Below are 26,688 nucleotides of genomic sequence, written 5' to 3'. Positions count from 1 at the left end.
AAGAAACAGGTATAAGATTGACAGAACAAAAAACAAGTTTTATGTAACAGAAAGTTCATAAGGAGCAGGAAGCGACTACAGTTCTCATTTACAAATTTAATACATTCACGGTATTTGTCATGCCTATAGTCGACACATTATTACCTGTGGAATATTCCTAATGATCTCCATCTTTTCTAGTGTCAAAGACAAACCTCGCTGTACATGAAGACAAAAACAGAGTCCCATATGTTAAGGTACAAGGAAAATTTGATGCTGAGTTTTTCATTCTTTCCCACATATGCATTTATTTACACATTTCCATTTGTGTTGCAGTGTTTTTGCTGAATGATTCAGCTCATGTTCAGAGTCTTGAATGTTAAAGTAGTATTGGTCCCTGGATTTAAACATTTTCCTGAAATATTAATTGGCTTGAATCACATTTGCTTTATTTTCCTGACTTTAAACATTTCCATTTTGTTAGTATGGTGTTAAATTTTAAGTATTCCTATTCCCATTTCATGTCAGATATGTAAGAGAACATCTTGAAGAATTTTGTTCTTTAATATTTTGTTGCATAGATGCTGTAATCTTGCAATATTTTAGAACAGATTTGTTGGGTTAGGAATTTGTTTTATGACTTCCTGGGCTCTCACTTACTTGTTATGAACATACTTGTTACGAACATATGTGAGCCTTAATATACATATGATATTGTTCTGTTTATGCTCATCCTGGAGAGGGCAAAAAAAAAATTGTTAAAATAATTCCTTCAGTAATAGTGCATTAAGGCAGAGGACTATGCATCTTGTCTTGCAGTTTGAGAGAGAAAAACTAATTTGGGTATGTAATCTAACCCAATTAGTAACAGGAATATTTGCCATATCATTCCATGTATTCTACATATAGAAGCTCTTTTCTGCCGCATGTTTGAATTTGACCAAGTGTTTAGTCTTGTGAAAGTAAATTGTCTCTCAGATTATCCCGTGGACTCCTGAAAGTCATACAAAGGCATATTTTGGTCCATTGCCTCACTAATGATCATGTTGGATGTTGATGGTTCTTCTAATTGTTTTGTTCATCAGTGCTAAATATTCTTCCCGTTGGCATTTGGAGTACTAGGATGCTGCCTAAACTTTTCTGTTTTCAACTTGCGTATTTCTAGGGATGTACAGAAAGATTTGTATCTAGTCCTGAAGAAGTGTTGGATGTCATTGATGAAGGAAAAGCTAACCGTCATGTAGCCGTTACAAGTAAGTATTCTGCGGGAGCTTCTCTGGATATAAAGTGTGGGTGATTGTAGCTTCCTAGTGGTGTATTGATTCTTCATGTTCACAGAGTACTTTGAGTTACTTATGTGAACGATGTAATGATGCACAAATGATAACGCTTTAAAAGTAATAGAGCTGGACTTTTGTTACCGCTTCACTGCATATAGAAACATTTATTGACTTTCAGCTTTGAGAACTCCTGAATTTAATGTATGGCATTGTATAGTATTGTTACATAAAACATCGAAATTTGTATTGTTACGTGTAGTATAGATATTTTGAAATTATGTACATACATTCTTCTTTGTGCTACAAGTCAAGAACTCAGAGCAATTCACTGGTCAAACAGCAGGCAAAGGCTGCAGAGCAATTATCAGCCTCTGCCTACTTACCTCTTGCAAGTTATCCCAGTGAAGCAGTGACTTGGATTGAGTTCAATGATAGCAAAGCAAACAAATCTTCCTGAATTAAAAACCATAATAATCGCTTCAGCCTGTGCCAAATTTGTTGACATTGTGTTGCATACAGCCTACTAGCATTAAGGTGATAAAATGGGCTGTTTCCCAATTTATACTGTAAGATGTCTTTGATCCAAGCAGTGCGCTTGGCAGAACCTCAGCTTGTAACTCAAATTTTGGTGGTGGTGTGGGGTTTTGGGTATGGTTTTTGTTTGTGGGGTTTTTTTAATTGATTTTTTATGATGCACTGGGTAACTTCTTTCTCTTCCATGTCTCTACCTTCTTGCTTTGTTAAATCCTATGTTGCTTTAGCTTTCCCATGCCTTTCTCACCATACTAATAGAAATGTATTCTCCTTTTTCTGAGTAATGTTTCCTCCCATTGTTTCTGCTATTTTCTTTAACAAAAAATATCCAAATACACCTTTTGCTGCGATACTACCTGCTGCATTTGGTGCACCCAGAAAAGTTATGATGAAAGTTGACAGAGAATGAATTTTATCTAGACTGAAGTGGCAAGGAGCAGATTTGGAAGTGTTATTGAAAAACACTGAGTTTGGAAATGGAGGAGAAAAAGAGAGTTCAGATATGCTATGAACAGGAATGGGGGAAAGGTGGTGGTGGGGTTTATGGTAACAGAAAATAGAGAAAACAGATGAGAAAAAGTGCTTTACTGATTCTTAATATTTTCCTTTTGCTACTTCATGAAACTTCAAGCATGACATGGTTACAATCAAAGTTAGAATAAGTGGAAGCTGAAACTATAGCTGCTTGGGTTTTACCTGCAGCCTGGGTGAAGGAGGATCTTTAACTACGTAAGCAATAAAAATCACTCTGAAATTTGAATGTAAATAGCGTGGTTTTGATGAAGACCTTTGCTAAATGTTGGGAGATCTCCTCACACAATTGCACTGAGACCTGCCCAACTTCTTTTTATTGCAATTATTATTACTTCTCTTTAAATTCTCTTGCTCAGCTCAGAATTATTCTTCTGTCCAGGATGCTGAGCATACATTTTCATTGTAGTTCTATGTCTAACTAGTGTCTGTTCTATCACAGCAGGTTTTGTGTAAGCTGTCTATACTCATGAAGAAGCATAAAAGGACAGAGCCTTTATTTCTTACTGTATCTGTGAAATGTTATTTTATTATTCTTATGCTATGATTTTTTTTGTTATTTTTTACTATTTCTGGTCAAATTTTATTGCTTCAGCAGAATAAAAAAACTTTCAAAAAAGAAAGAAAAGGGAAAAAAAAAAAAGCAGCTTTTTTCCCAAGGCTGTCATTTATCGTGAGTCTGATTAATTTGTTCATATTGGGAGAAAGTAGGAGGTCATTCCGTAGTCCATGAGCTTTATTTGCAGCTCTTGGTGTAGACACTGCTGTCAGTACAGGGGTCTGGGCTCTCCAGTGAATTACCTCATACTTTGGAATTTGCTAGCCATAGGCTAGCTCTGATGAAATGTAATTTCTCCTCGGGTTCTAAAGTAATTAAAAAAAAACCTTTCAAATGTGATTGCAGATATGAATGAACACAGCTCTAGGAGCCACAGTATCTTCCTCATTAATATTAAACAAGAGAATGTGGAAACTGAGAAGAAACTCAGTGGAAAGCTTTACCTGGTAGACTTGGCTGGTAGCGAGAAGGTAATCCTTCCTTTTTTCCTAAAATGCTGAACGATCCCAGTGGGATCACCGAACTGATCATGGGAATGTGTGTCAGTGCTAAACGAAGCTAGGTTTTACAGAAGTCTTACCTTAGGCTATCATTAGTATGGCAATTTATTTTTTTATTTTAAATGTGGGTTGGAAAAAAGGAGCAGATCAGAACTATTGGTATGAAATGCAAAGCTCAAAAATCTGCAGTATATCTTCATTTATAATGAAGTGGATCGAACCAGTGTACTTTTGTATAGCTTCACATTTAGTTGTGGATATTTGAGGAAAGTAATGTAATTTGTCAAATTAGACAACTATTTTAATTTGCTTATATTCAGACATGTCCTATTTCTAGGTTTTCTGTAATTATTTCACATGCTAGATCAATGAAATAACAGCAGTTAATGCAGTTATACAGCTGAAGTCTATTTGAAGCTCACTGAATGACTCTCTTGTGGTGACTATTTCTGCTTTCCAATATAGAAAAATACTAACCAGAAAAGAGCTTATATCTGTTTACCAAAAGAGTAATGATCTAGAACAGTTCCGCAGTGGAAAAACAACATTGTTTCCCAGTTTCTCATTCTAGCATCTTCTGGAGTGTTCAAAATTTAACTGTAAATGAAATAAATAAATTATAAACCTTGTAATTTTGCAATGCTATGGAATTCTTTATTCAAGCTGAATGCTTGGTAACTATTGGGCATGTCAAAATAAATTACTCATGGTGAAGCAACGTCTCTCATTGTGGTCATACATTTCTGTTTCTTTCTGAAAATGAGAAGTAAAGTGAAAGATTTTGTTTGATAGCCTGGGCAGCTTTCAGAATGCTTATTGGGACACAGTAGTTGATAACTCATTGGTACAACGCAGAAGCCATCCATCTGAGTAATTAATCATGTTACTTTCTATTACTGAACATAATACTAAACGTTAGATTAAGAACTCTTCATGGTGTTTAAAAAATGAGTGCCTAGTCAGGCTTTGCTCTCCTCTGAAACTGAAACTTTTGTGGTTCTTTGTGTTTGTTAAGACATTGTACAGAAAACCTGAAATAAGGGTTTCCTTGGTAGATTGCTTTCTTAAAAGAGACAATTACATTTCCTTTTATGTCATGTGGCATTTTTAGAGGAAGGTACAGATACTGTAGTTTTAATGTGGAGAAGAACCCCCCCAAAATGTAGAGAAACCCCCCCACAAAAAGAGAGAAAAGACTATAAAACTGTGTTGCTGTCTGAAGGAGTGCTGGTCCCAGGCCACAAAGCTTCTCACCTGGGCCCATTGGGATCCAGTTCGAGGACCAGTAAAGCTCGCATTCTGGATGAGATCACGCTTTTTCAGGCCTGATATTCTTGGTCCATTCAAGTAAAATACAAAGCCAAGACACTCGTTTGGTGGCATATGCAGTGCCGCTGAGTGTGCCCTGGGAATATACCTGTGGTGTTCCCTGTCTGTGTGGACAGTCTGGTCTTGGAAATGGTCCCCAACTGTCCTCAGGCGAGCACGGACCTCCCAGCTTTTCCCTTAACAAAGTAAGGGTCAGCTTGCTCTTACACTAGAAGAAAGGTGGAAGTATTACAGGCTTCCACTAACAAAAATATGCATATAAAATTCTCCTTCTTCATGCTGAGGACAAGCTTGCTTTGTTTTTCTTCCAAGAGCATCTTTAACTGTTGCACTATCTGCATTGTATTCGTACAGACACTTGCTGGTAGCCCAGCCTGACTGTTGCCTGCTCTCTTTGGTAGGTCAGCAAAACTGGAGCGGAGGGCGCTGTTCTTGATGAAGCTAAAAATATCAATAAGTCTTTGTCTGCTTTAGGCAATGTGATATCTGCCTTGGCAGAAGGAACTGTAAGTAATCCTGTTTTGTGTTGTTGAAGAATGGCTTTTTATTCATCTGTTTCTTTGCCATGCACATAAAAAAATAAGCTAACATTTCAATTCAGAAAGAAGAAAATATTAGCTTTCCAACCGCAAACCAGTGACACTTCTGCTATTCTACTAAAGATAAGAAACTAATTCTCAGTGATTTCACTTGAGTGATTATCCAATCTTAGCACAATCAAAAAAATTGCTCTTCAGGATTCTATACTTCAGATCCATTAAACCTGTTACTGTTGACTCATGTTCTCTCTCATTACGATATCATTATTTAAAACAATTGTTCTTGTCTTACTTATATTTTGATTAGAAAACCCATGTTCCATACCGAGACAGCAAAATGACCCGAATACTCCAGGATTCCCTTGGTGGGAACTGCAGAACCACCATCGTTATATGCTGCTCTCCTTCTGTGTTCAATGAAGCAGAAACAAAGTCGACCCTGATGTTTGGACAGCGGTGAGTCCCACTCAATGTTAGGCTGGATGACACTTACTCAGGCACTTCCACGTGTTCTGAGCCAGCCGTGCCGAGGGGAGCGAGATGAGTTCAGCATTTTAAAATAGGGAGACTATGGTTTCTGGAGTTGTTCAAAAATAGTACTGGAGAACTCGAGAAAACTGTCTCTTCATTCCCTACGGTACCAGAAAAATAAATGTTAATGTTGGCCAGCAGCAGCACTACTTAAAAGCTCTGGTAATTTTTCCTGCAGAAAGTACAAAGTGTTAGAGTAGTTCTTTGAAATTCTATGGGGAAGATAATGGTATTGAGCAGTTTTCTGTTGGCTAACTCAGTGGAAACTGTTTGGTTTTGCTTTATCTGATAGTGCTCGTGATGCTTTTAAGATGTGTCTTCTCGAATGGCATCTCAGGGGTTATTGTTAGGGTTGTAAGAAGTACTTTTTAAACCATTAAGAAAAATAAAGAATGTGAACAGAGTGTAATATTGACAACTTTGTTAGATTACCATGATGGCTCACAGACATTTTTATATGATTGAAGCATCTTAACAATTTAGCAACAAGTCCTCAGAAACAGCAAATATAAAATAAGCATGGAAGTATTCAGAAAGAAAATTTCTCTTCCATATGTGTTCATTGGCAATAGTCATATGAAATACATTTAGAAAGTTTGCAAAAATAGGTCAGGCTGATTATGTAATTACTGCTTTTGTTGTAATGGAGGAGAACTCTGATACTTTGGAAAATGACTCGTTTTATTTGTGTAATAGCAGAAAGAAAAATATTAGCAAGTTATTGTTTGAAATAGAATTTATTTAAGAGTTTGTACAATACAATAAATTTGTCTCTGTCTGAAAATGGGTTGTTATCCACCATGCATAATATTTGCATCAAAGCCCACATTGTTAAGGAGCATTTTATACTGGAAAGTAAAATCACGTATAAAAGATTAATCTGACAATCTTCTGTTAATTAATTGCCCCACTCTTATCCTTTAATGTAAGCTTTCCTTAGATTTTCGTGAGGGAAGATGATCCCTCTGGTGTATTTGTGTAAGAGTATGTAAAAGGCAGTTGGTGCAGCCCCTCTTTGTGGAGGGCTGCGGATTGGTGCAAGTTAGGCCTGGCGGGCAGTTCTGCAACACACTCTCCCTCGGGCATTGCCAGAACCAGTATTAATTTGCCCTTGGCGTCTGCTCTTGGGATTTGTGGAAGGTGGGGAGGGACCCACGTGCTGCAAAACCCTGAATTCCTCTGATCTCCGCTTCCTATAGCGTTTCCTTCCTTCACTGCAGAGCTATAAGCTACTCATTTAAATAACAGCATGCAGGAAAAACTCCCCAAAGGGAACTTCACAGGTTGCTGCAGCAAGTTTTTATGGAAAAAGACTGTAAAAGGAGGAAGTGGTCATTAACATAATTGGGTTAAGTGTTGCTATGTCATTTTAATTCACCATTGTATGATGAACATGAGTTTAAGTTACTGAAGATGTAAGTTTCTACTGAAATCCTATCTACTATAATGTGTGTCACAGAAATTTTGAGTGAACACAAATATTAAGATGCAGCAATTCAACAGTGTTAAGAACTTTGAAGTATAATGAGTAGCACAGTTTTTGTGGATGGTAAAAGTTTAAATGTTTTGATGGTTCACAGTTTAAACCTGCAGGTGATTTTAGATGAGTGTGAGTTTTGCACCTCCATAGACCTGAAGAGTGCTCCCAAAGGTTCTGCTAATTCATTCTGGATAAGGTTCCAGGGCAGTAATGCAGCTGCAAGGGACATTTAATTTTAAATAGATAAGTAGGTACTGTGTTAGGTTTCAGTCTGCTGTTGTGCTGAACTGTCTATCTGCAGCTATGGTTTGAAGTAAAAAGAAATGTAAGCAGTGAAATATCGTAGTTCTGATTAAGGGAATTAAAAGGTAGTGTGTCTTTTTTAAAATTATTTTTTAAAATCTAGATTAAAAGAGGCTTCTTTTGCTCTGTGCTTCAGGATCTCTGGGAAGTTGTATGCTTGGGTGCTCGAGGAGGTGTGTGCAGAGGAAGTCCAGTTTCCATGTTATTTCAGTTTACATTTCTCATTGTTTCATTTCTCTTTTCAGTAATCAGTAAATCTTGCTTTTCTGTCTGGGGCAAAATAATTTTCAAACCAACTCTGAGCATCCTGGCTAGAGAGCTTGGAGTGATGTGATATGACTAACATTTGTCTAGGAACATTTTTAAGATGTTCCTTACTGAGGCCTAGGATGTCAGCTGAAAAAACTGGGAAAACAGCTAAATACTCGGTGAGAGTGCTCGGTTGGGGTTTATTGTGGGGTTTTTCTTTGCTTAAAAGCTATAGAACTGGGCTGAAATAGGAGTTCCTTGTGGAGAGCATTCACTTGTAAGAGAGGAAATACAAGTAGGAGGGCTGGTGGTGCACTAGATCTGCAGAGCAGAACACTTACTATACATAGGGACTGTTATTTGTCAGCATTTTGGATAGGAATATTGCTGTCTACAGGAAGTGGTTTCTTTTACAGGCTCTTTGGTTGTGGGGTTTAATTTTTCTGATGTGACAGTTTTAAGGACCTGAATAACATCAAAGGGAAGGTATATGAGACATGGGTGATTACTGGTTCCTCCATTTTTCCCAGCAAAAAAGAATTACATCACCATTAAAATAAATGTCAGGAGTAAAATTCATCTTCACAGGCCCACTTGTACTAATCAACATGTGCATGTGCTCCTCTGTTAGCAGTGAGTTGGTTTCTTCTTTCTGCTCCATCTTTTCTTGTGTTTTTATATTATTCTTAATTTTACTTGCCAGTAAGTACTTCATCTATCATTAGGGTAACGCAGTCCATAAACTTTATGGTGTGGCATTTTTTTTCCCCAGTACAGTTAAATGAGTGGAAACTTGAGCCATATTTTTGGCAGAGACAATATTTAAAATAATGCCTAATAGTTAGCTTTTACAAGTACAGGGTTATTTTAAAATATTTCTAAGGTGGTAAAACTCCTGCTTGCCACATAGTGCAAATCACTGGACTGCAGTTTGGAGTATGAGGCACAGGTATGGGAGTGTTTTCTTGCTGACAAAGCAAACTTTCAGGATTTTTAGTGATTGTCCACTTTTAAAGGATGCTTTAGAATCAGTAAGTGGAGCTGTGAAGGAAATAATTAAGGTCATGTGCTTGCCCCAATGCATCTGTAGCCCATTCCCAGATGTAGTTTCTTGCATTGGTGTTTCAGCCGGCACTTTACAAAGGTCAGAGGTTTGTCTGTTATTCCTTTACTTAGCCTCTATTTTATTCAGTAGCACTGGAGTCATTTGGAGGAACTCGGTGTCTGAGCAGTGAAGAGCAAAGATCTGAAGCTTTCTTAATTCATACTGATTTGTTTGTTTTTTCTTTTTAAATGTGGATTTGCTAGAGTAGGTGCTGTGCATATTTTTCTGCTTGCTTTGCATTTTCTGGTGCGATTGTTTAGGTTCAGCTGGAGCTAAGCACTTTCACAATAATAAAGTGGTGGTGGTGGTTGTTAGAAAGGTTTAAATTTTGTGGTATTTTTGCCTAGAGAGGCAGTAACTCGTGAGCCTGCCTACAGTGGCACAGGCACGAGTTGAGGCTCCCCTCCCAGTGAGGGCCTTCCTCAGCCCAGCAGTAACCCTGATACCTGGCATTGACCAGCGGTTCTCCTCCTTCCCTTCCTTCCACCCCCCAAAATGTATTTGAAAATACCGTTTGGCTTTTAAGAAGAGTAAGTTTCCGTAACTCTGCTTCACTGTGTTGACATCCTTCGTGCTGTGGTGGTTGAAATATGGCTGAGTTTTGTTGGTGGAGTTCAAGGGGTAGTTGTTAAGAGATAGGGTAAGCCCGTGGTTGGATGCTGGTGTGGGGTACTCTGCGGTGGGGCTCGGGCCAGAAGAAGCTACAAGGTGACAGCTTACCTAGCAGAGCAATAACGACAGGGCTTGGTTTGGTCTTTAATCCAAGAAGAGTTTCCAGAACTTCTCTTTTTGGTTGACCCAGCGCTGAGGGATCTGGTGGAGTTGAGAACAGTCAGTGTTAGGTTAATGGTTGGACTAGAGGATCTTCAAGGTCTTTTCCAACCTTGATGATTCTGTGAATCTGAAGAAGCAGATCCATGTCTGCTCCAAGTCACTGACTGCTGGATTTTGATACGGAAAAATTTCTATTGAGGCTTCCAGGTAGTAATGGTCCCGAGGGTTTGAGAGAAAATGGAATTGTGGCATTGTGCTTTAGAAAATAAATTGCAAATGTTTAGTAGTTTCCCTTTGTGTTATGGAAAAATTTCTGAATCCTTACTGTTGTATTGAGATACAAGTTGCAGAGCAACTGACACCTGGTTTTGTTGTGCAGAGCTAAGACGATTAAGAACACGGTCTCTGTGAATCTGGAACTGACCGCGGAGGAGTGGAAGAAGAAGTACGAGAAGGAGAAGGACAAAAACAAGAGTCTAAAGAATGTTATCCAGCACCTAGAGCTGGAACTGAACAGGTGGAGAAACGGTGTGTACCAGAAAACGGGAATGGGTACATGTCTTTGTATTTTTAAGTTACATATATTTAAATCTTGCCTTAAATCGTAAGAGTCACGCTTCATAATAATAACTGAAAGGTGAAGAAGCAAAAACCAGGGAAGCCAGCAGCAGCCATACACAGAAGATACCATTATAAGTGCCAAAATTAGCGTGATATCAGATGTAGAGAATACAGGAAGGTGGCAATAATTTTTAATAATGTTAGTAATATTAATAAAGAAAAGGTAAAATGTCATTATGTTTGGGAGTTTTTTAAAGAACTCTGCTCCTTTTACATGAGAATCAGTTCTGTTATGCTTTAAGGTAACTAGATCCTGGCTTTTTTTTGTAATTGAGTTTTAACATTAGAATAACTAGTCCTTTAGTACAACAATTAGGAGTGTCATGATTAGAAGAATTACCACTTGTCTCCTTCTGTGGCTTCTAAGTGAAATTTGTGTTGAGAACAGCCTATTTTCTGTTTAGAAACATAGAGAATCTCTGTTCAGGGTAGGTTGTAAGATCAAGTGTAGGATGGTAGAGGAGGAAGAATATTTTTATGCATACATACAAATTAAAGAATTTTTATTGAATCTGGAACACTGACAAATAATTTTAGTGAACCATCCTTTTAATTTTTTTATTCCACGTATTAAAAAAAAGTCAAACCCCCAACTCCAAACCAATGAACGACCCCCCAACCCAAAGAAACCAACCCTGCATCCCGCTTTCACCCTGAAATCCCAACAAACCCCCAACAGTAAAATACTGCTTCTTTGGAGTCATTTTTGTTTTCTAAATTGCTTGTCATCCAGGTCCTGTATGTTGATGCATCTGGCAGTTCAATAGTATGTAACTCTTGCAAACGTGAAGTGTCTAAAGTGAGAACAAATCTGTGATTTAATTATTAGTCACAATTTGTTGTGCACAGTCAAATCTGGTTTTGAACATCCTGGGTGAAATCACTACTTAAAAGATAGTACCTGACCTTTATGAGTGCAAAAAATCGTTTCCTCTTTTGGGTCCTTGTGCTGTTTACTTGCCTTTCAGATGAGATTGTTACCTAACGATTGCGTTCCCCATCTTTCTCTGGAGACTTCAGCCCAGGGAATATTCCCCTTATCAGCATAGCGCAATTGCTATGGAGACGGTCGGTCTGCTGGTGGTGTTCAGGAGTGCTGGGGATTTATAACCCGCTCATGTTCTGCCTGTTTCACTCCGTGTTTGCTAAATGTGATGACTTTTAATTTCCTTCCCGTTCTAGAAACAATTTTTTTAGAAAACCCTGTATAGATCCTTTCTATATGCCGTGTAAACGAGCCTTATAACATGCTGTCCCTATTGTTTTGTCTAAATATACACACCTCCTCGTCCCCTCTGTCCTGCTTTTCTCATTGGTGTTACCCAGCAATACATTCAATGCATTCAAAATACTATTGATTTCTTGTCTGACCTTCTGCAGTAGCATCATTTGGAAGGATATTCTGTCGAAGGAGTCTCTTTACAAATCCAAGAGTCACAGAAATTGCATCTTGAATATGAAATGCAAGATAGATGCATAAATATTCCATTGGTATAGCTTATTCTATAAATTTAGAAAATAATATGCAAATTAAAATTGTAGCAAAAAATGGGTGTGGCCAGTTCTCACTGAAGCAGGATTTCAGCAGCCTTGTGTCCAAGTGCACAATTTGGTCTGTGTTTTACAGGTAGGTGGTTGTTGTCACCCAATGAATGACAATCTAAAGATTGGTTTTGGGAGGCTCCTGATGGATTCTCCACAGCCAGAGGAGGTTGCTGTGTGTGCAAGGTCCCACGGTCTGACCGAGCTCACCTTTCCTACTCTGCTCCGCTGCAATGCAACAATGAAAAATCAATTTACATTTTTCTCATTAATAATATAAAATATCATCAAGCCATTAGCAATAGGGCAAAAAAGTATTTTGAGTGAAGTACTTTTATAGAGGTTATGGTGCTTGCTTTCAAATTACTCTTTTTCATGCTTTACGCTTGAAAAAATTATCTTCTCCGTTAGTTGGTCATGCTCTTTCATGCCCTGTTTTGGTTTGCTTTGGGGCCTGAATTAGCCTGCCTTTTTGTTTTTTGATGTATTTGTCCTGTTTATTTGTTTCCCTGCCAGTAAGATAAATAGTGCCTACGCTGTTTTGGCAAGAGGAATGGCTGGTAAAGCGTTACGGGACTGAAATATTGTAGCTTTCCATAGAAAAGGAAAAAAACCGGTTTGTGCAGAAGGGCTGGAGGTAACCTTCCCTCAGCTTGAGCAACGCGGGTGGCATTCGGGGGCTCGCAGAGTCTCTCACCAGACTAATGAGAGTAGGTTCAATTTGTGGCATGAGCGCCTTGCCTGTCCCTCTTCACTGAACTGCAGCAGGCTCGTAATTGCAATGCGTCGACGTTACCGAAGAAAATATTCCTTGGAGAAAATGATTTTGAAAGAACATGTGTAGGGAGAACATCCTCTTTGGTATGCTGAAGCGACATCTGAAAACTGGTGTATGCACTTTAATTTTAGATGTGACAAGGCAGAAGGTGAATATTGTTTTAAATGCAGCTGTCTTGCTTGTTGTCCTGATGCTCTAGCAGTTCATTATGGGGGAAGGAAAGTTGATAAGGCAGTTGGAAATCTAGAGGGGAAGAGACATTTAATTGCCAGTAGACTTCAGGCTGAAAGTTGGATTTTTTTCCTCCTTATTTACACTTCTCTTAATCCATGGAGCTAATCCCATGTACAGAGGGCCTGAGTGAAAGGGGAGCCAGGAGTTCAGTGCTTTTAATTACAGCCATTCAAACTGTTGCCACATTTTGCGTGTTCGTGTTTCTAACCGTGGAGGTCATCCTTCTAACGAGGATGCCCATCTTTTTTTTTGCCTGTCACTTGTATGCGTGGCAGCTGTCTGCCTTGCACAGCTGGATACAGCTCTCCTTTGCTTTGCTGAGTCCCTCTCAGCAACTGCAAAGGACCATCCCAGGATGTCCGTGGGTTTGGGCAACCCTCTCTCTTGGGTTGTGATGACCGTGGATTGTGTGTCTGCAGGAGAAGCTGTGCCTGAAGATGAACAGATTAGCGCCAAGGACCAGAAGAACCTGGAGCCTTGTGATAACACCCCCATTATTGACAACATCACACCAGTTGTTGCCAGCATCTCGACAGAGGAGAAGCAGAAATATGATGAGGAGATTGCCAGTCTCTACAGACAGCTGGATGATAAGGTGTGAACATTTGGTTTGACTCCATTCCCTGGGTGTAAATGGAAAACTAAAACAAAATGGGTGGGTGTCTCCCTTCGTTTCCTGAGTACCATGAACTGGAAAATGTCCCAAAACACTATCACTGCATAAAACCAGCCCTTGTCCTATCATGTCAGCTATTTGCCTCTGTTCTCTCTGGAGATAGTGTTTGGGGGCTTTCTCCATGAAATCAGAGCTAGAGTGTGCCTTTAATTTTAAGGGCTTAGTACAGGCTTTTCAGCCCTCCTTTTCTTCAGTGATATTTGTAAAATCCCTCAGCAAACTGTAACGTCATCTTGGAGTCACAGGAGAAAGAAAAAAAGGGAGACTGTATCTCAATATTTTTTTTATATATTTATTGCGTATCAGAATTTTAAGAAAAATATATAACCATCCCTTGGGTCTCTTTTGTTCATGTTCCAGCTGTGAACACTGCCTGGAGTGCAGGTGGCTTTTTTTATTTATTTATTTGCACAGCTTGAAATACATCATTGGTACTTAAAGCTATCAGCAATACATTTACTGAGCACTTGCCATTAATAGCTTTGGCTTGTGTGAGATAAGAAGTGGGGAAAAAAGGCATACTAAAACCATTGACCATTATGGATGAGAACAGCTTAAAAGGCTATTTAGCAAAAGTTTTCAGAGTAGCTTTAATCATTAATGAAAACTTGATTTTAACTTTCAATTGTAATTAGCAAGAAAATATCAGAAAAAAGCCCACTGTTCCCTTGTATGTTAATATTAAAGTCTGGCTGCTCCTGAATACCAAGGGAAGGAGTGGATAGTTGTGTTTAAGCCTTAACTCTGACGTGCATGAGCTGTCTCTGCACAGTCTGGTTACACACAGCAGTATGTTGATGGCATTCAAAAGAACAGTTAAGGTCTTTAAAAAATTACAGCTTTTCTGTGATGGAGAGTACATTCTCAGTAGCACTCTCTAGCTTTTACGTATTGATTAGAAAAAGAAAAAAAGCCTGTCATTATTTCACTTTCCCTCATCAAAAGTAGCAAAGCCCATTGAATTATTCTTGAGGGAACTGGCAGCAGGTTTGAGTTTTACCCTAGGAAACATGGGAAGCATAATTTTGGTGCATTACTGCAGTACTGTAGGAAATGAGAAGGTATTTGATCCCCCAAAACAAAACCAAAATATCATAATTTATAGCTTGTTCCAGTGTAGACCATTCTTATGTTATATCTGGGACTATTTTAATATTAGCAAGTGGTTTGATATATTCTACTTGATAGCTGTGTTGCTATCAGGAATCGATCTATTAGTGTGCTTGTCAGTGAAACACAAAATATCAGTCAACTCTGATAGGGTAAAAAGCATCCATTTATCTTTGGTGAGTTCCTTCAGGGAAGGATACCTGTCGTGAGAGCAGAGGTGGGCTTCCTCAGGGGCTGTGCTGGGTGTGCCTCCTGCCTCCGGTGTTCTGGAGGAAAAACTCCTGCAGTGGAGTCCATCATTTCTCTTCTGTATTTAAGATCAGTTCCCACCCGTGAGGATACTGCCTTACCAAGGAAGCTGATGTGCCAGTTGGATGCCTGGCTGTGCACTACCTGGCAGTATTTGCTTCAAGGGCTGTGATGGAGTAGGAAAATACAAATTCTGCAGTTGAGGGGACCAAGTTCTGTGTTGTGGTTTGAGCTTCCTCTTTCATTAATGCAGTCCAGAGCTAGCTGTAAATTGTAATTGATTAATAAATCTCTCTAATGATCTCTCTTCAGCCAAAATTTGGGGACAGAGTCAGAGAGAGGGAGGGAGGGTGTGTTTGTATTTGCACATCTATAAAACATCACATATGTTAACAAAATCTCCTGCAAGTTATAAGGTGCAACTCTGACCACATCAGTGTCTTGTTTACCATCAGGGACACCTCTGCTTAGGTATAAACTAGAGACAACTGCATGTATGCATTGCTTTTACTATGTAGCTCTGTGTGTGTATATTTTTCTCTCATACCACTCAAACGTGTGCCAGGTTTGCTGGGGTATTATTCCCCCTTCTTTTCTGGAAAGGGGAAATAAAAGTGACCAAAGGAGAACTGTGAAAAGAAACTAAAAATCTTCAACTCTTTTCATTGCAGGATGATGAAATCAACCAGCAGAGCCAGTTGGCTGAAAAACTAAAGCAACAAATGCTGGATCAAGAGGAGGTAAAAAACTAAAAAAAAAAGAAAGAAACTAAAACCCCCTTACATTTTGCTTATGAGCCCCTTGTTTGGTGATCCTGTCACAGTTGTTGTTGTTCATATTAATTGGCTAAAATTCAATAGGTAAGAGAAACCTGTGTGACAGCTAGGTTTAAACTTCGAATTTCATAATATCCTCAGAAGAGCATTAAGCCTTGGTGACTCCTTATAACAGCCTAACGTCCTGCTGGGAAGTGATGCTGGAGACACCAAGGTAGGAGCGTGGCCAGTATTTTTCACTTCAGATGTGTTTTTCAATATGTCTGTATCCTTCCAGGTATTCAGACACTGCAGAGTGCAGGTACTTACAGATTTCTTAGTTTAACAGTATAAAAGTTACTCCTGGCAATAAATTACTGATGTTCATTATTTTGGCAATTGGAGACAGTACTGAGAGAAATCTGTAAGACTGAAAAACTGATCAGTGGTGCTGATCTGCTTTAAAATCTTGGATTGCTTACTTTAAACATTTTATTTCATTGTTTCTGTCTGTAAAATGAGTGTTTGTTGTTTTTAAGATGAGGAATATGATCACGAAACTTACAGTCAAGTCATCTCCTCATCTGTCATTAGTTTATGAGAAGTTTTGAAGGTGCAAATTCTGGCAGTTACACCAAATCACCAAGTTCCCCAAACGTTGCTGTGATCTTTCATAGAAGATGGTTTTATGCTGGTTTGCCAACTGTGGGAAACTGGCAAAGCGCTGTTGAGTCCAAGGAGATAATCCTGGTGTGGGAGTTCACCCATCGTTAGTGTTCCAAAACGTTGGTCCCTCTTAGCAAGAAACACTGCCGTGATTCTCAAGGAGCGTGCCTCTCACAGCTGCCCGAGCCACTTTGGCTGGAGAACAGCATTACGCTGGCTGCTTTTTTTGGGTGTGAAACCTGTCTTGTAATTAAAAAATTATTCTGTCCATGTTTCAATCCTTAGCCAAGCCTTCAGAAAGGGTTTCCAAGGTTTAGCTCCTTAACAGGGAGAGAACAACATATGAAAATGTCTGTTACTTGTCACTCATGACTTACCTGCCATCTTTGGGGACTTACACTCACTGTAGGAATTACCAGCTTTATTTTACTCCACGATGAAGCTCTTCATTCACTTGCTACAACTTTCTTTTGATTACTCTGTATTGCGTGCTATCTATGTCCGTGCCTATACAAACATAACAATTTTATGCATTCTCAGCAACGTTACATTCTGATACGTGTAACTTATGCCATCTCACTTCTCCCGTCTTTTTTACATCAGTGTTCTGATCTAAAGCTTATTTTTCCCCTTACAGTTTCTCTTTTATCTTATTTTTTGGGTGATGTGCATTCCTTTCTTTCTGTTAGATATTTGGGAGCATGCTGTATGCAGGCTTATTCTCCACCCTCTTTGTGTTCCATAATCAATATTACATCTGGAAGATGAATCAAGTTTTCAGTGGCCTCTAAGCCTTGCCTTACAGGCCACTTTTTCACCTTTTTCCACATGTTCTAGTCTAGCTTTGCTGACTTACTGAAATCTCTGCAGCTGGTGTCTCACAGCTTGTTCAGAAGGTTTAGCTGGTTCGTCTGATAAACTTGTCCATCTCTTCCCTTTGAAAGCTAATGCAGTGTTTTTGTTTTCTTCTTTAAGGGAGTTGAATTAATTTTTCAAGGTTTTGTCTTCCACACGTAAGCCTCACCTGCGCTGCGGGAGCGATGTACCTGTTTTCTCTTAAAGCTGTGATTAGCTGTGTGATGTATTAGCTGCAGAGAACTGCCTCACTCCACTTCCCCCTAATTAACCAGAGTACTTTTTTCTGCTTGATTAAGCTAGCAGGTTAATTATAAATCTAAGGCCTGCCACAGATGGCATTGTGCTGATACTGGTATCTTTTGGTACCTTTTCACTACTGGCTGTTTCTTAGGGTGTGTGTTTTGGGGGGGATTCTGAATCTTTCACGTGCTGTGAACAGATCCGAGAAGTGCTGCAGCCATCGTCTCCTTCCCTTTGTTTACAACTGATCGGTGTAATGTGTTATTAATAGCCTTTTAAAATCCTGGTATATTTTTCCACATTATATCAACAAGACTCTTCTGAGGAGCTGTGTTTATGCTCTAGGTGATACATAACACTTCCCTTTACTTGAAGTCACAGTAATATTCACACAGAAAATTTCTTAAGTAAATGTAAATAATAGTTCCATCTGTGTTTAGTAGAAAGATTATTTTAAGCTATTTTGTTGTTTAAATATTTACATGCCATCTGGCTTTGGCAATTCAGTGGGTTTTTCCGTAACGTGAGTGCACTTCTGAGGCTGCAGCATTACCAGTGAGATAAATTTCCCTTACATCTGAATCCTCTCTTCGCCACTTTGGGCACGTGCCAGTGTCTGAAGCTGCCTGGTTGGTTTCCTATTTTCCATTAGCACTCTGAGCCAAAAAAAGCAATGTCTTTTCTGACATTCTCCTTTTAGGTAGTCTGTTTTAGAGAGAAATACATTTCTGTTTTGCTTGGGGTCTCACACTCCACTTCTTCATGGCCTGGGAGCCAGTGGGCAGTGGTGGGACAGGTCAGGAGAAGTTCACCCAGCACACTTTAGTAGTGCAAATTTCGTTCTACTGTCCAAGAAAGCTGCAGTAAAATAATATTATACTAATCCATACATAGGAAGGCTTGGAAATAAGTGAATTCTGTGAATGAATGTCCAAACTTTGCTGTTAGGATGAGCATAAACGCCTTCTTGTATCTCAGTGCACTACTTTTATTTGTTATTGTTCTATATCTTGTGTTTGTATGCAATGTTAAGCCCTGATTTGGTTATTATTCTTGAAAGTACAATATTAGCAATAAATGTGAGGTGGCACCTTTTATTTATTTCCCCATCCTTCTGCAGTATTTGACTGCTGTTGAGTCTGGTTTTGTGCTAAGGACCCAATAGCTGAATTTTCAGGACTTTAACATCTGAGTGAGGATGGAGTGGTGTAAGGGAGAGAACCATGCCACTGACCTCTTACAATCAGCACTGTCACTGAAACTTCAGCGTCTCTCTTAGTAGCATGCAAAGAGTAAATTTAATAAGTTTTACAAATTGGAAATACTCAGTAGTATATGTGAAGTCTGTATTTTCTTCTTTAGTTAATATTTTGCCTCAGCAAATATGAGCAGCTAATCTGTCTTCAGCATTGTGCTTCAGATGATAACTAAGAATAATCATCATAGATTTGCTTATCAAAGTGTTTCTCTAATGCCACAAGATCTTTGAAACTGCCTCAGAGCACTCTTTTGCTTGGGTCAGTTCAAAGCTGTGGGTCTGTGTTTAAACATTGTACTTTGTGGTATTTTTTGGCCCTAGCTGCAGCATTGGATTGAGGACAGAAAATTTATTTGGAGCTATGATACTATTTTAAATAAGTTTCTCTGCCTCAGTCTTGTGCCATAATAGGATTTGATTAAGATTTTTCTTTGCATTGAAGTTCAGAGCCTTTTTTGCCTCCTTCAAATACATTTATGCTGAAACTGATGCTGTTTCTGGTAGAACAGCAGGATTTCTTCTCTCCTGCTTTCTCTCTCTTGCACACGCTTACGTGCTCACTCTTTCTTTCTCTCTTTGTCTGTTTTTGCCCTTTTCAATGTTGACTTTTGAATGAGTTCTTGGGTGACTTAATGTTTCTGTGATACCTGGTTTCCAGCTTTTGGCCTCTACTAGGAGAGATTATGAGAAGATTCAGGAGGAGCTGACCCGTCTTCAGATTGAGAACGAAGCAGCGAAAGATGAAGTGAAAGAAGTCCTTCAAGCCCTGGAAGAATTAGCTGTCAATTATGACCAGAAATCCCAAGAAGTGGAGGACAAAACAAGGGCCAACGAGCAGCTGGCTGACGAGCTGGCACAGAAGAGTGTAAGAGCAAGTGATTTATAGTGCTGGGTCCCTCCTCACCCCCTAAACTCTGCACGTCCCCTAAAGATTTCCATAGGGCTTCCCAGATAACTGCTAGCCTATGCCATTTCAGTAATCTTTCAGGTACTGCTGCCAAGTATGTTATTATGTAGTTTAAAAATTGGAGAAGGAAAGCTGTTAAAAGATCCATATTTGCCGATGTTGCCCTCTCTTCTATCTTAACTAAGCTTTAAAATTAAGGTAATTCAGAACCTGCTCTGTGGAAGCTGATGGCAGATTGTGGCTCTTGCAACCTCTGTGTTTGCACACCATAGCAGCAACTGAATGTGAGAACTGGCCATTCTGTGTTTTCGTTATTTAAGAACTGTATTATGCCAAGAAAGATGTGAAAATCTGCTTAATGCAAATTGCAGCATTTTGTGTTTCTCTGGACTCTGTGCTGTGGAGCAGAGATTTTATATAGAGTCAGAAGATCTCAAGGAAGGAATCAGAACAAAAGTCAGCTTTTTCAGCTGGTGTGTACTGATCTTAAGGAAAAAAACCTGATCTGAGAAAAATCAAGATTGGCTTACTAGCTTAATACATCCTTGCTCCTTAATTCATTACACAAACTGACGAAGCTGTTGTTAACAGGTCTGTTTTCATGGAAGACTTCTTTATCCACTTCAGTAAAACAGATTACGATGAGACCCATTTGAAAAAATTGAATTTTATATCCTTTTATACCTGTTGCTCTGTGATTAACCTTCTTCTACATGTATTATGCAAATAAGATTCTTACCGGATTTACTACATTTAATAGATCTAAAGTAGCCTTGTTAGCCAGTGAGTTGTGAAAGTGGATTATGGCAAGGTGGAATTGTATGCGTCAGTGCGTTGAGCCAGTAGGCACGTTCAGAAAAATACAAGACAATACCGTGTAACCTAGATACCACAGAAGAACTGATGGCCAGTCTGCAGAGAGGAGGGTAACTTTTGCTTTTAAACCTTTTCAGAGTGCCCTGACAGTGACCCAGAGGGAGCTGGGCCAGTTGCAGGAGCTCAGTAACCATCAGAAGAAGAGAGCTACGGAAATCTTGAACCTCCTGCTTAAGGACCTGGGAGAGATTGGAGGAATCATTGGTACTAACGATGTTAAAACAGTAAGTTGGCTGTCTTTATTGCTTGCTCTCCATACCTCCTGCAGTATAAAAATACTTGATGTGGAATATGCGTGACACAGCAGTCCTTCTCCCAGGACACTGCCGTTTAAATCCTGGCTAGAGCAGAGAGTGAAATACTGAAGAGATCTTTGTCTGGGTCAGAGATGATCTGTGCACACAATTACCACTTTTATTCCCAGCTCAGCGTTTGGGGCCAGACTAATGCAGCCCATCTGTGTGTCAATGTGTTTATTAATGGGGGGGCTGAGTTGCCCTCAAAACAATGCACACGTACCCCTGCTCCTTTGTTAGCTGGCATGACCCTCTATTCCCAGAATCTGAAGAATTTTTATTGGTGAGATTTTGGCTTCTGGGTGGCTACCTTTTTTTTTGAAGGTTGTCCTAAAACTGTTGTGTAGCTGAAGGTGAACAGTTCTCAAAGCCAGAGAGGTCTGTGCTGATGGCTGTCCAGGGCACCTGAAGGAAAAGATCTGCATGGAAATTGTGGTTTCTGCATTCTGGTCTTTATTACCTTTCAGCAGTGTCTGGCTTTGACGAAGAGCCCAAACTTCTCTGTGTGTTTCTGTACACAAGATGCTTTAAAACTACTGATTTCCAGCACTGGTAAATTTGTGCTTGATATCACATAAATAATTACATGACAGTAAGACCAGCTTAACTTTTGTGTATTGACTAGTGACCTTTATAGAAGAAAAATTGCAGAGGATCATTTTCCTCTGAAGTAAGAAAGTAAGAACGGGAGCAAAGGTGGTTAAAGCAGCAGAAACCTTGATATCTGAACCTGCCTAGAGATGGTGCAGATTTTGGCCAGCTTTGCTTTGAAGTTTGCCTTCTGTCTGGCTCTTGGGTTTACAGATGCAGCAGAGGAGGTAGCTACTCACTTTGTCACACTTCTCCTGTTGTGGATGAGCAAAATGCTAAGTCTCAGAGAAGGTATTTGTATGGTCATTGCTAAGTGGCACATCTCTGATGGAAACTTCTCATGCCCTGGAAAATCTTCCTGGTGATGCTCACGCCATCTTAACCTGTCCATTTAAAACCACACGAAAAAGAGCAATTTCTAAAACTGGATAAGAAAAAAAAATTTCAAGATGTATGTGAATTCCTTGCAGTGCACTCCATTTTCTTGCTTTTAGTTCACTTCTCAGTTTTTGAGCAATGAACTTTCCTGAACATTCAAAGCTAAAAGTGAGTATGTGTGGCTGAGTGTTTTGAGTTGACTCTGAGAGTTGTTGATATCCTGCTAAACCCCCCCTTAGACCAGCAGATGCTCCAGCCCGCTTTTACTGCAGAGGACACGATCCCTGTTGCCTGATGTGGTTATGCAGATGCCAGGACCACAAGACCAGACTTTGCTAAATCTTACAGCAACCTCTGGTGGCCGTTGCAATAGGAAGTATAAGAGGAAATCTTTGAAAATGGAGGCATAGCCTGTGTGATACAAATTTTTATAGTAACTAAGATGTCAGCATTTTACAGGACAGCTGTCAGTGCAAATAAGGCCAGATTGAGAAGCTTTTAGAAGAATAATTTCAAATTTGTTGGCAATTAGTATCTTCTCAAAGTGTGTCTAATTTCAGACCAGACTGACAGTTTTGGAAGCAGTCACATTTTTTAGGCTTTTGGGGAGAAGATACAGCACGTTACCTTCCCCTTGGTGGTGGCTGGGAAAAAAGGTGAAAAGCAGATGAAGTTGCTAGCCATATGCTCGGGCAAGGAGAACCTTCACAGCTCGTCAGTGGGCTACATGAATTAAGTAGTTGAAGAAAAATCATGAAGAGAAAGAGATACAAGTAAAAGGCACCACATTAAACCAGAGAAGGAAATGTTGTATAAATAGAACGATGCTAATATTTAGAGGTGAGAGCGATTATTTTTCTCTTGCCAAGTGACATTTCCAGACCCGTGTCCGTCTTACGCCTCCTCATTGAAGAAGCACAACCCTTCAAGAGGAGACTTCTTTAAGGAGTACTTTGAAAATGCTCTTCACCTTTTAGCAGTTTGAAAGCAGGAAAATTTCCTGTGCTGGTGACATGAGAAGGTTTCTCCAAAATATGCTCTTGCCATGATGGTGGGCTGATTATTTTAGATGTTGAACCACTAGATAGATGAAGCACACTGAGTGCAAGCCTTAATTTCTCACTTTTGAGGCTCGTCAGTGAAGATTGTAAGAACTGGAGCGGTATAATGTGTTTAAAGGTGACCTGAAGGTCTGTGGGTACTCCTTGAGGGCTGCTGTGCTGTCACAGGGGCTTCCTTGCTCTAGACAAGAGTTTCCCAGCAGGAAGACTGCTTTGCGTTGACTTACCTGTAAGAACCACACCTTTCAGATTGCAATCTTCTGTGTGTCTAGTTAGCAGATGTGAACGGGGTGATTGAGGAGGAGTTCACCATGGCACGGCTTTACATCAGCAAGATGAAGTCTGAGGTGAAGTCTCTGGTGAACCGCAGCAAGCAGTTGGAGAGCGCCCAGATAGACTCCAACAGGAAGATGAACGCCAGCGAGAGGGAGCTTGCGGCTTGCCAGCTCCTCATTTCACAAGTATGTTTGCTCCTTCCTTGTCCCTTTGCAGCAAGGTTTGACGACTTCTCGGCCTCCTTCCTCATGAAATGTCTATGGTAGGAGCGATAAATGAAACTTAAGGGAACAGAGTGGTGTTTCTCTTGTCCGTTTTGTTGGGTTTTTTCTCTCTTTTCCCATTCCTCCCCCTCAGTGTTTTTCAGCACATTCTGTGGCAAGATGGTGTCCTGCTGTAGAACTCAAAATGTGTTCTATGGCATAATACTGAAAATCCTCCTCAGAGTGATTTCCTCAGCATGAATTTATATCTTGTACCTTCACTTTAAAAGCAACCCGAGAAAGGAAGCAGTGATTGTATGGTTCACTAGCAAAACATTTGGAGAGCCCCCCCAGTATCTGGTCTGTTAGTATGCCACCAAGATAACTAGGCAGCAATGCATAAAATGGAAACGTTATGGAAAACATTATGATATCAGATAGAAATCTAGATGGTAGGAGGGCTTCAGAGTGGGTGGCAGTTACAAGCAGTGATGCTTGTTGCAGCCTGCTGCAGGAATGGGACTGAATGCTTTGACATGCTCAATGGCTTTGAAGTGGATGTGTGGAGGGGAGGGGACCATACAGTTTACTGTATTTCATTTGCTACCAGTTAGTCTAAGAAAAACTGGAGCAAGGATAGCCTCTTGTCCTGCAGCAGAATGTCTTTATTAAAAGTTCCACTTAATAAAGATGTAGCTGAAAGCGTGCTGCTTAGTATTACAGAGAGGCTGGAGTCCTGAGGGTATCAGCTATCCAAAAATGTTAAGTAAAAACTATACTTTTCACCCTTTCTTCAAGTAGGCCCTGGGCTGGCATGGCCACTGAAGGAAGTCATCCTGACAGCCTGTGCTGCTCCTGCTCCCTTTCCTTGGGAGCTTGCATTAATAAAGCAGATTAAGGCTTGACTCGCACAGCAGCTGTGTCCATGCTTCTCCAGGCAGGAGAGAGCAGCAGCAACACAGAGCTGGGAATAAAGGTCTCAGCAGCGGGCCGTGGGACAGCCTCCTTCAGCCGTGGTGTTGGCTTACGCTGACCCGGTGAAGGAGTGAGCGGAAGGCAGCCCGGCTGCTGCTGTGGGCTTGGTGTTTGTCCTCAGTACCTATTTACAGACAGGAGACTGGAGGCTTAGGATTTGAGAGATTTATCCAAGTTCTATATGTTCACGTGGTGAAGAAACCAGGCGGAAATACTCTTAAGCAGGTGATCACCTTGCCTTGGCACTTTGGAGGTTCTACATCTAAATGCCTGTTGAAGCCTGTCAGCATTTAAAACCAGGAAGAAGCTGGGGGTTATGCTCAAAATCTTGTTAATGGCCAAATGCACCTTATGTACAAAGCCACCAAGTAAAAGAAAAGAAAAAGAAAAGCTGCAAGGCAGGTCAGGAAGAGCTCAGAGAGGTCAAGCTGGGCAAGGCTCAGTCCTGAGGCCTTGCAAACTCAGTCCAAAGCTGGTGGCCTGTCACTACCAATGGCAGTGCCACATCACAGGGCTATAGGGTTTCGGTGTTACACTGGTCCATAAAATGGTGCGTCACCGCTGCGTGCTGCACCAAGAGTCTCAATTTTGGGGCCAGAACATTTGGAGCCAAGCTGGGAGTTGGCCAAATTTCTTGTCAGGTTTGTTTGGAGGACTTAATCCCCAAAACGTGCAACTCGGGCATGCGCTCTTCTCTTCCTGGACACCTCAATGCCAGGAGGGTCTGAACTATTTTAGTTCCTGCTAAGGATTACTCCTCCCTAAGTCTGATCTTTACAGGAGCACCAACCCAGAGGTCTCAACCTCTCTCAGCCAAGGTGAACTTTAAGAACAGTGAACCAGAAGTGCTTCAGTGGCTTTATTAACAGCATGTAATAATGCCCAGACAGTATCTTAGTTTTATCCCCAAATTAGAAAATTCTAATTCAATTTTGGATGTTTTCATTACATTATTCAGTATTTCCTGTTTAAACATAAGCCCTTCTAGTTCAAAAGGATGTTAGCAAGAAACAAATCATCAGGATGGCTGGAGAAAGTCGACCTGAGCGTCTGCAGGTTGAAGCATGCAGGAAGCCACCTCGGAAGCTCGGTGTTCAGCTGGTTTTAGAAAGCTGCTGCAGTTTGCTGAACAAGTCATGAGCTTCCAGGGATGTTTTGGAATTACTGCCTGCCCTCTTCAGTATATGTCTTGGGCTACTAAGCGTGACCTTTAATAAAGCAGTCTGGTTTGATCTGTTAGCTGCTTCTCAAATCTTTTGTTGTATTTTCTCCTAGTCATCAGCTCTGGATGTGGAGAGCTTTCTATTTTTCCTCCTTTATGTAGGACAGTACCTGAATTCCTAGGTAACAAGCTGTGGTACTCACATCTCATTGCTGTTCCCCTTGTCTTTAGCATGAAGCAAAGATCAAGTCCCTTACAGACTACATGCAAAACATGGAGCAGAAGAGAAGGCAGCTGGAAGAGTCACAGGACTCTCTCAATGAAGAACTTGCCAAGTTACGTGCTCAAGGTACAACGTTGAGTCTTGTGGTCATAGTTTCTTTTACCAACTGTATCTTAGAAAATTCAGTATTGGCTGAAGTATCATATTTACAGTCCTACTACATTTTATTGTCTGCTTAGAATTTTGTGGTGAAGACATAAAACTGTGATTCAGAATGCTTAACACACTGCACTGCCTTGTAGTACATTACACTTCAGATAAAAACAGAATTATCCCTTTCAGCCTAGTTGTTCACAAAATACAGAGAAACTTAATTTTTCAAAAGAATCTAAAACTTTACAAGCTTCACCTTGTGCTTTAATGATTCGAGAAATAATAAACCCAAATACTTTAGCCAAGCAGCTCCAATCTTGCTAAATCTCCATTCTGTATCATTCTTGGCTATCCACCTACTTTCAGTTGTCCCTCTGGCAAATGCCCTGCCCCATTCAAAAGGAAGCTGCTTCCCTTAGGGTCAAGTAAAAGGTGTGTCCTTCCTAGCTCCTATACAGCATCCAGCTGGCTTCATTTTAATTACTTTTTTTTCCCCCCTTCTGATTCAATGTGGAAAATGTGAATCAAAAGCAGTTCTTGTAGCTAAGCTCCTGGTTTATGTAAAATTACAATGTGGCCTAGTAGCCTTAATGTTATTCTGGATTTCTGCACAGGGATCTTCTTTGACTCTAGGAGAAGCAGGTGGTGACAAGACTTATTTTTTCAACATCTCCTGCATTTATAGAATAGAATTTTTATTCTATCTCCTGATCTTCCTTCCCCACTCATAAGAAGTGACCTGGTTCTGGAGGCACCATTTCTCAGCAGAAGTGGAAGGGGATAAGGAGGATTGTGAGAATTAGGGTTATAAGGAGACAAAGAGTAGGATTGGAAAGGTACTGGATGGGCTGAAAACAATGTGGCCTGTTAGTAAAGGGAAAGGGGGTTTGGACAGGATGGTCACAGC

The 26,688-nt window shown here is 40.1% G+C and overlaps 1 protein-coding gene across 1 annotated transcript in view; it reads left to right on the top strand.

The window, feature by feature from the left end:
* KIF5C (kinesin family member 5C) overlaps positions 1-26,688 on the top strand; it is an 87,122-nt gene that overhangs the window by 40,803 nt on the left and 19,631 nt on the right. The window contains exons 6-17 of the mRNA XM_074828497.1: positions 181-236; positions 1,145-1,232; positions 3,229-3,353; positions 5,114-5,218; positions 5,559-5,707; positions 10,073-10,221; positions 13,288-13,463; positions 15,575-15,643; positions 19,339-19,545; positions 20,541-20,687; positions 23,062-23,250; positions 25,637-25,754. Coding sequence (XP_074684598.1) covers positions 181-236; positions 1,145-1,232; positions 3,229-3,353; positions 5,114-5,218; positions 5,559-5,707; positions 10,073-10,221; positions 13,288-13,463; positions 15,575-15,643; positions 19,339-19,545; positions 20,541-20,687; positions 23,062-23,250; positions 25,637-25,754 — 1,578 coding nt within the window. The remainder of the gene's footprint in view (positions 1-180; positions 237-1,144; positions 1,233-3,228; positions 3,354-5,113; positions 5,219-5,558; positions 5,708-10,072; positions 10,222-13,287; positions 13,464-15,574; positions 15,644-19,338; positions 19,546-20,540; positions 20,688-23,061; positions 23,251-25,636; positions 25,755-26,688) is intronic.

This window comes from Strix aluco, chromosome 6 (genome assembly GCF_031877795.1).
Source record: "Strix aluco isolate bStrAlu1 chromosome 6, bStrAlu1.hap1, whole genome shotgun sequence".
Taxonomy (NCBI): domain Eukaryota; kingdom Metazoa; phylum Chordata; class Aves; order Strigiformes; family Strigidae; genus Strix; species Strix aluco.
This window is presented reverse-complemented; position numbering and strand designations above follow the sequence as displayed.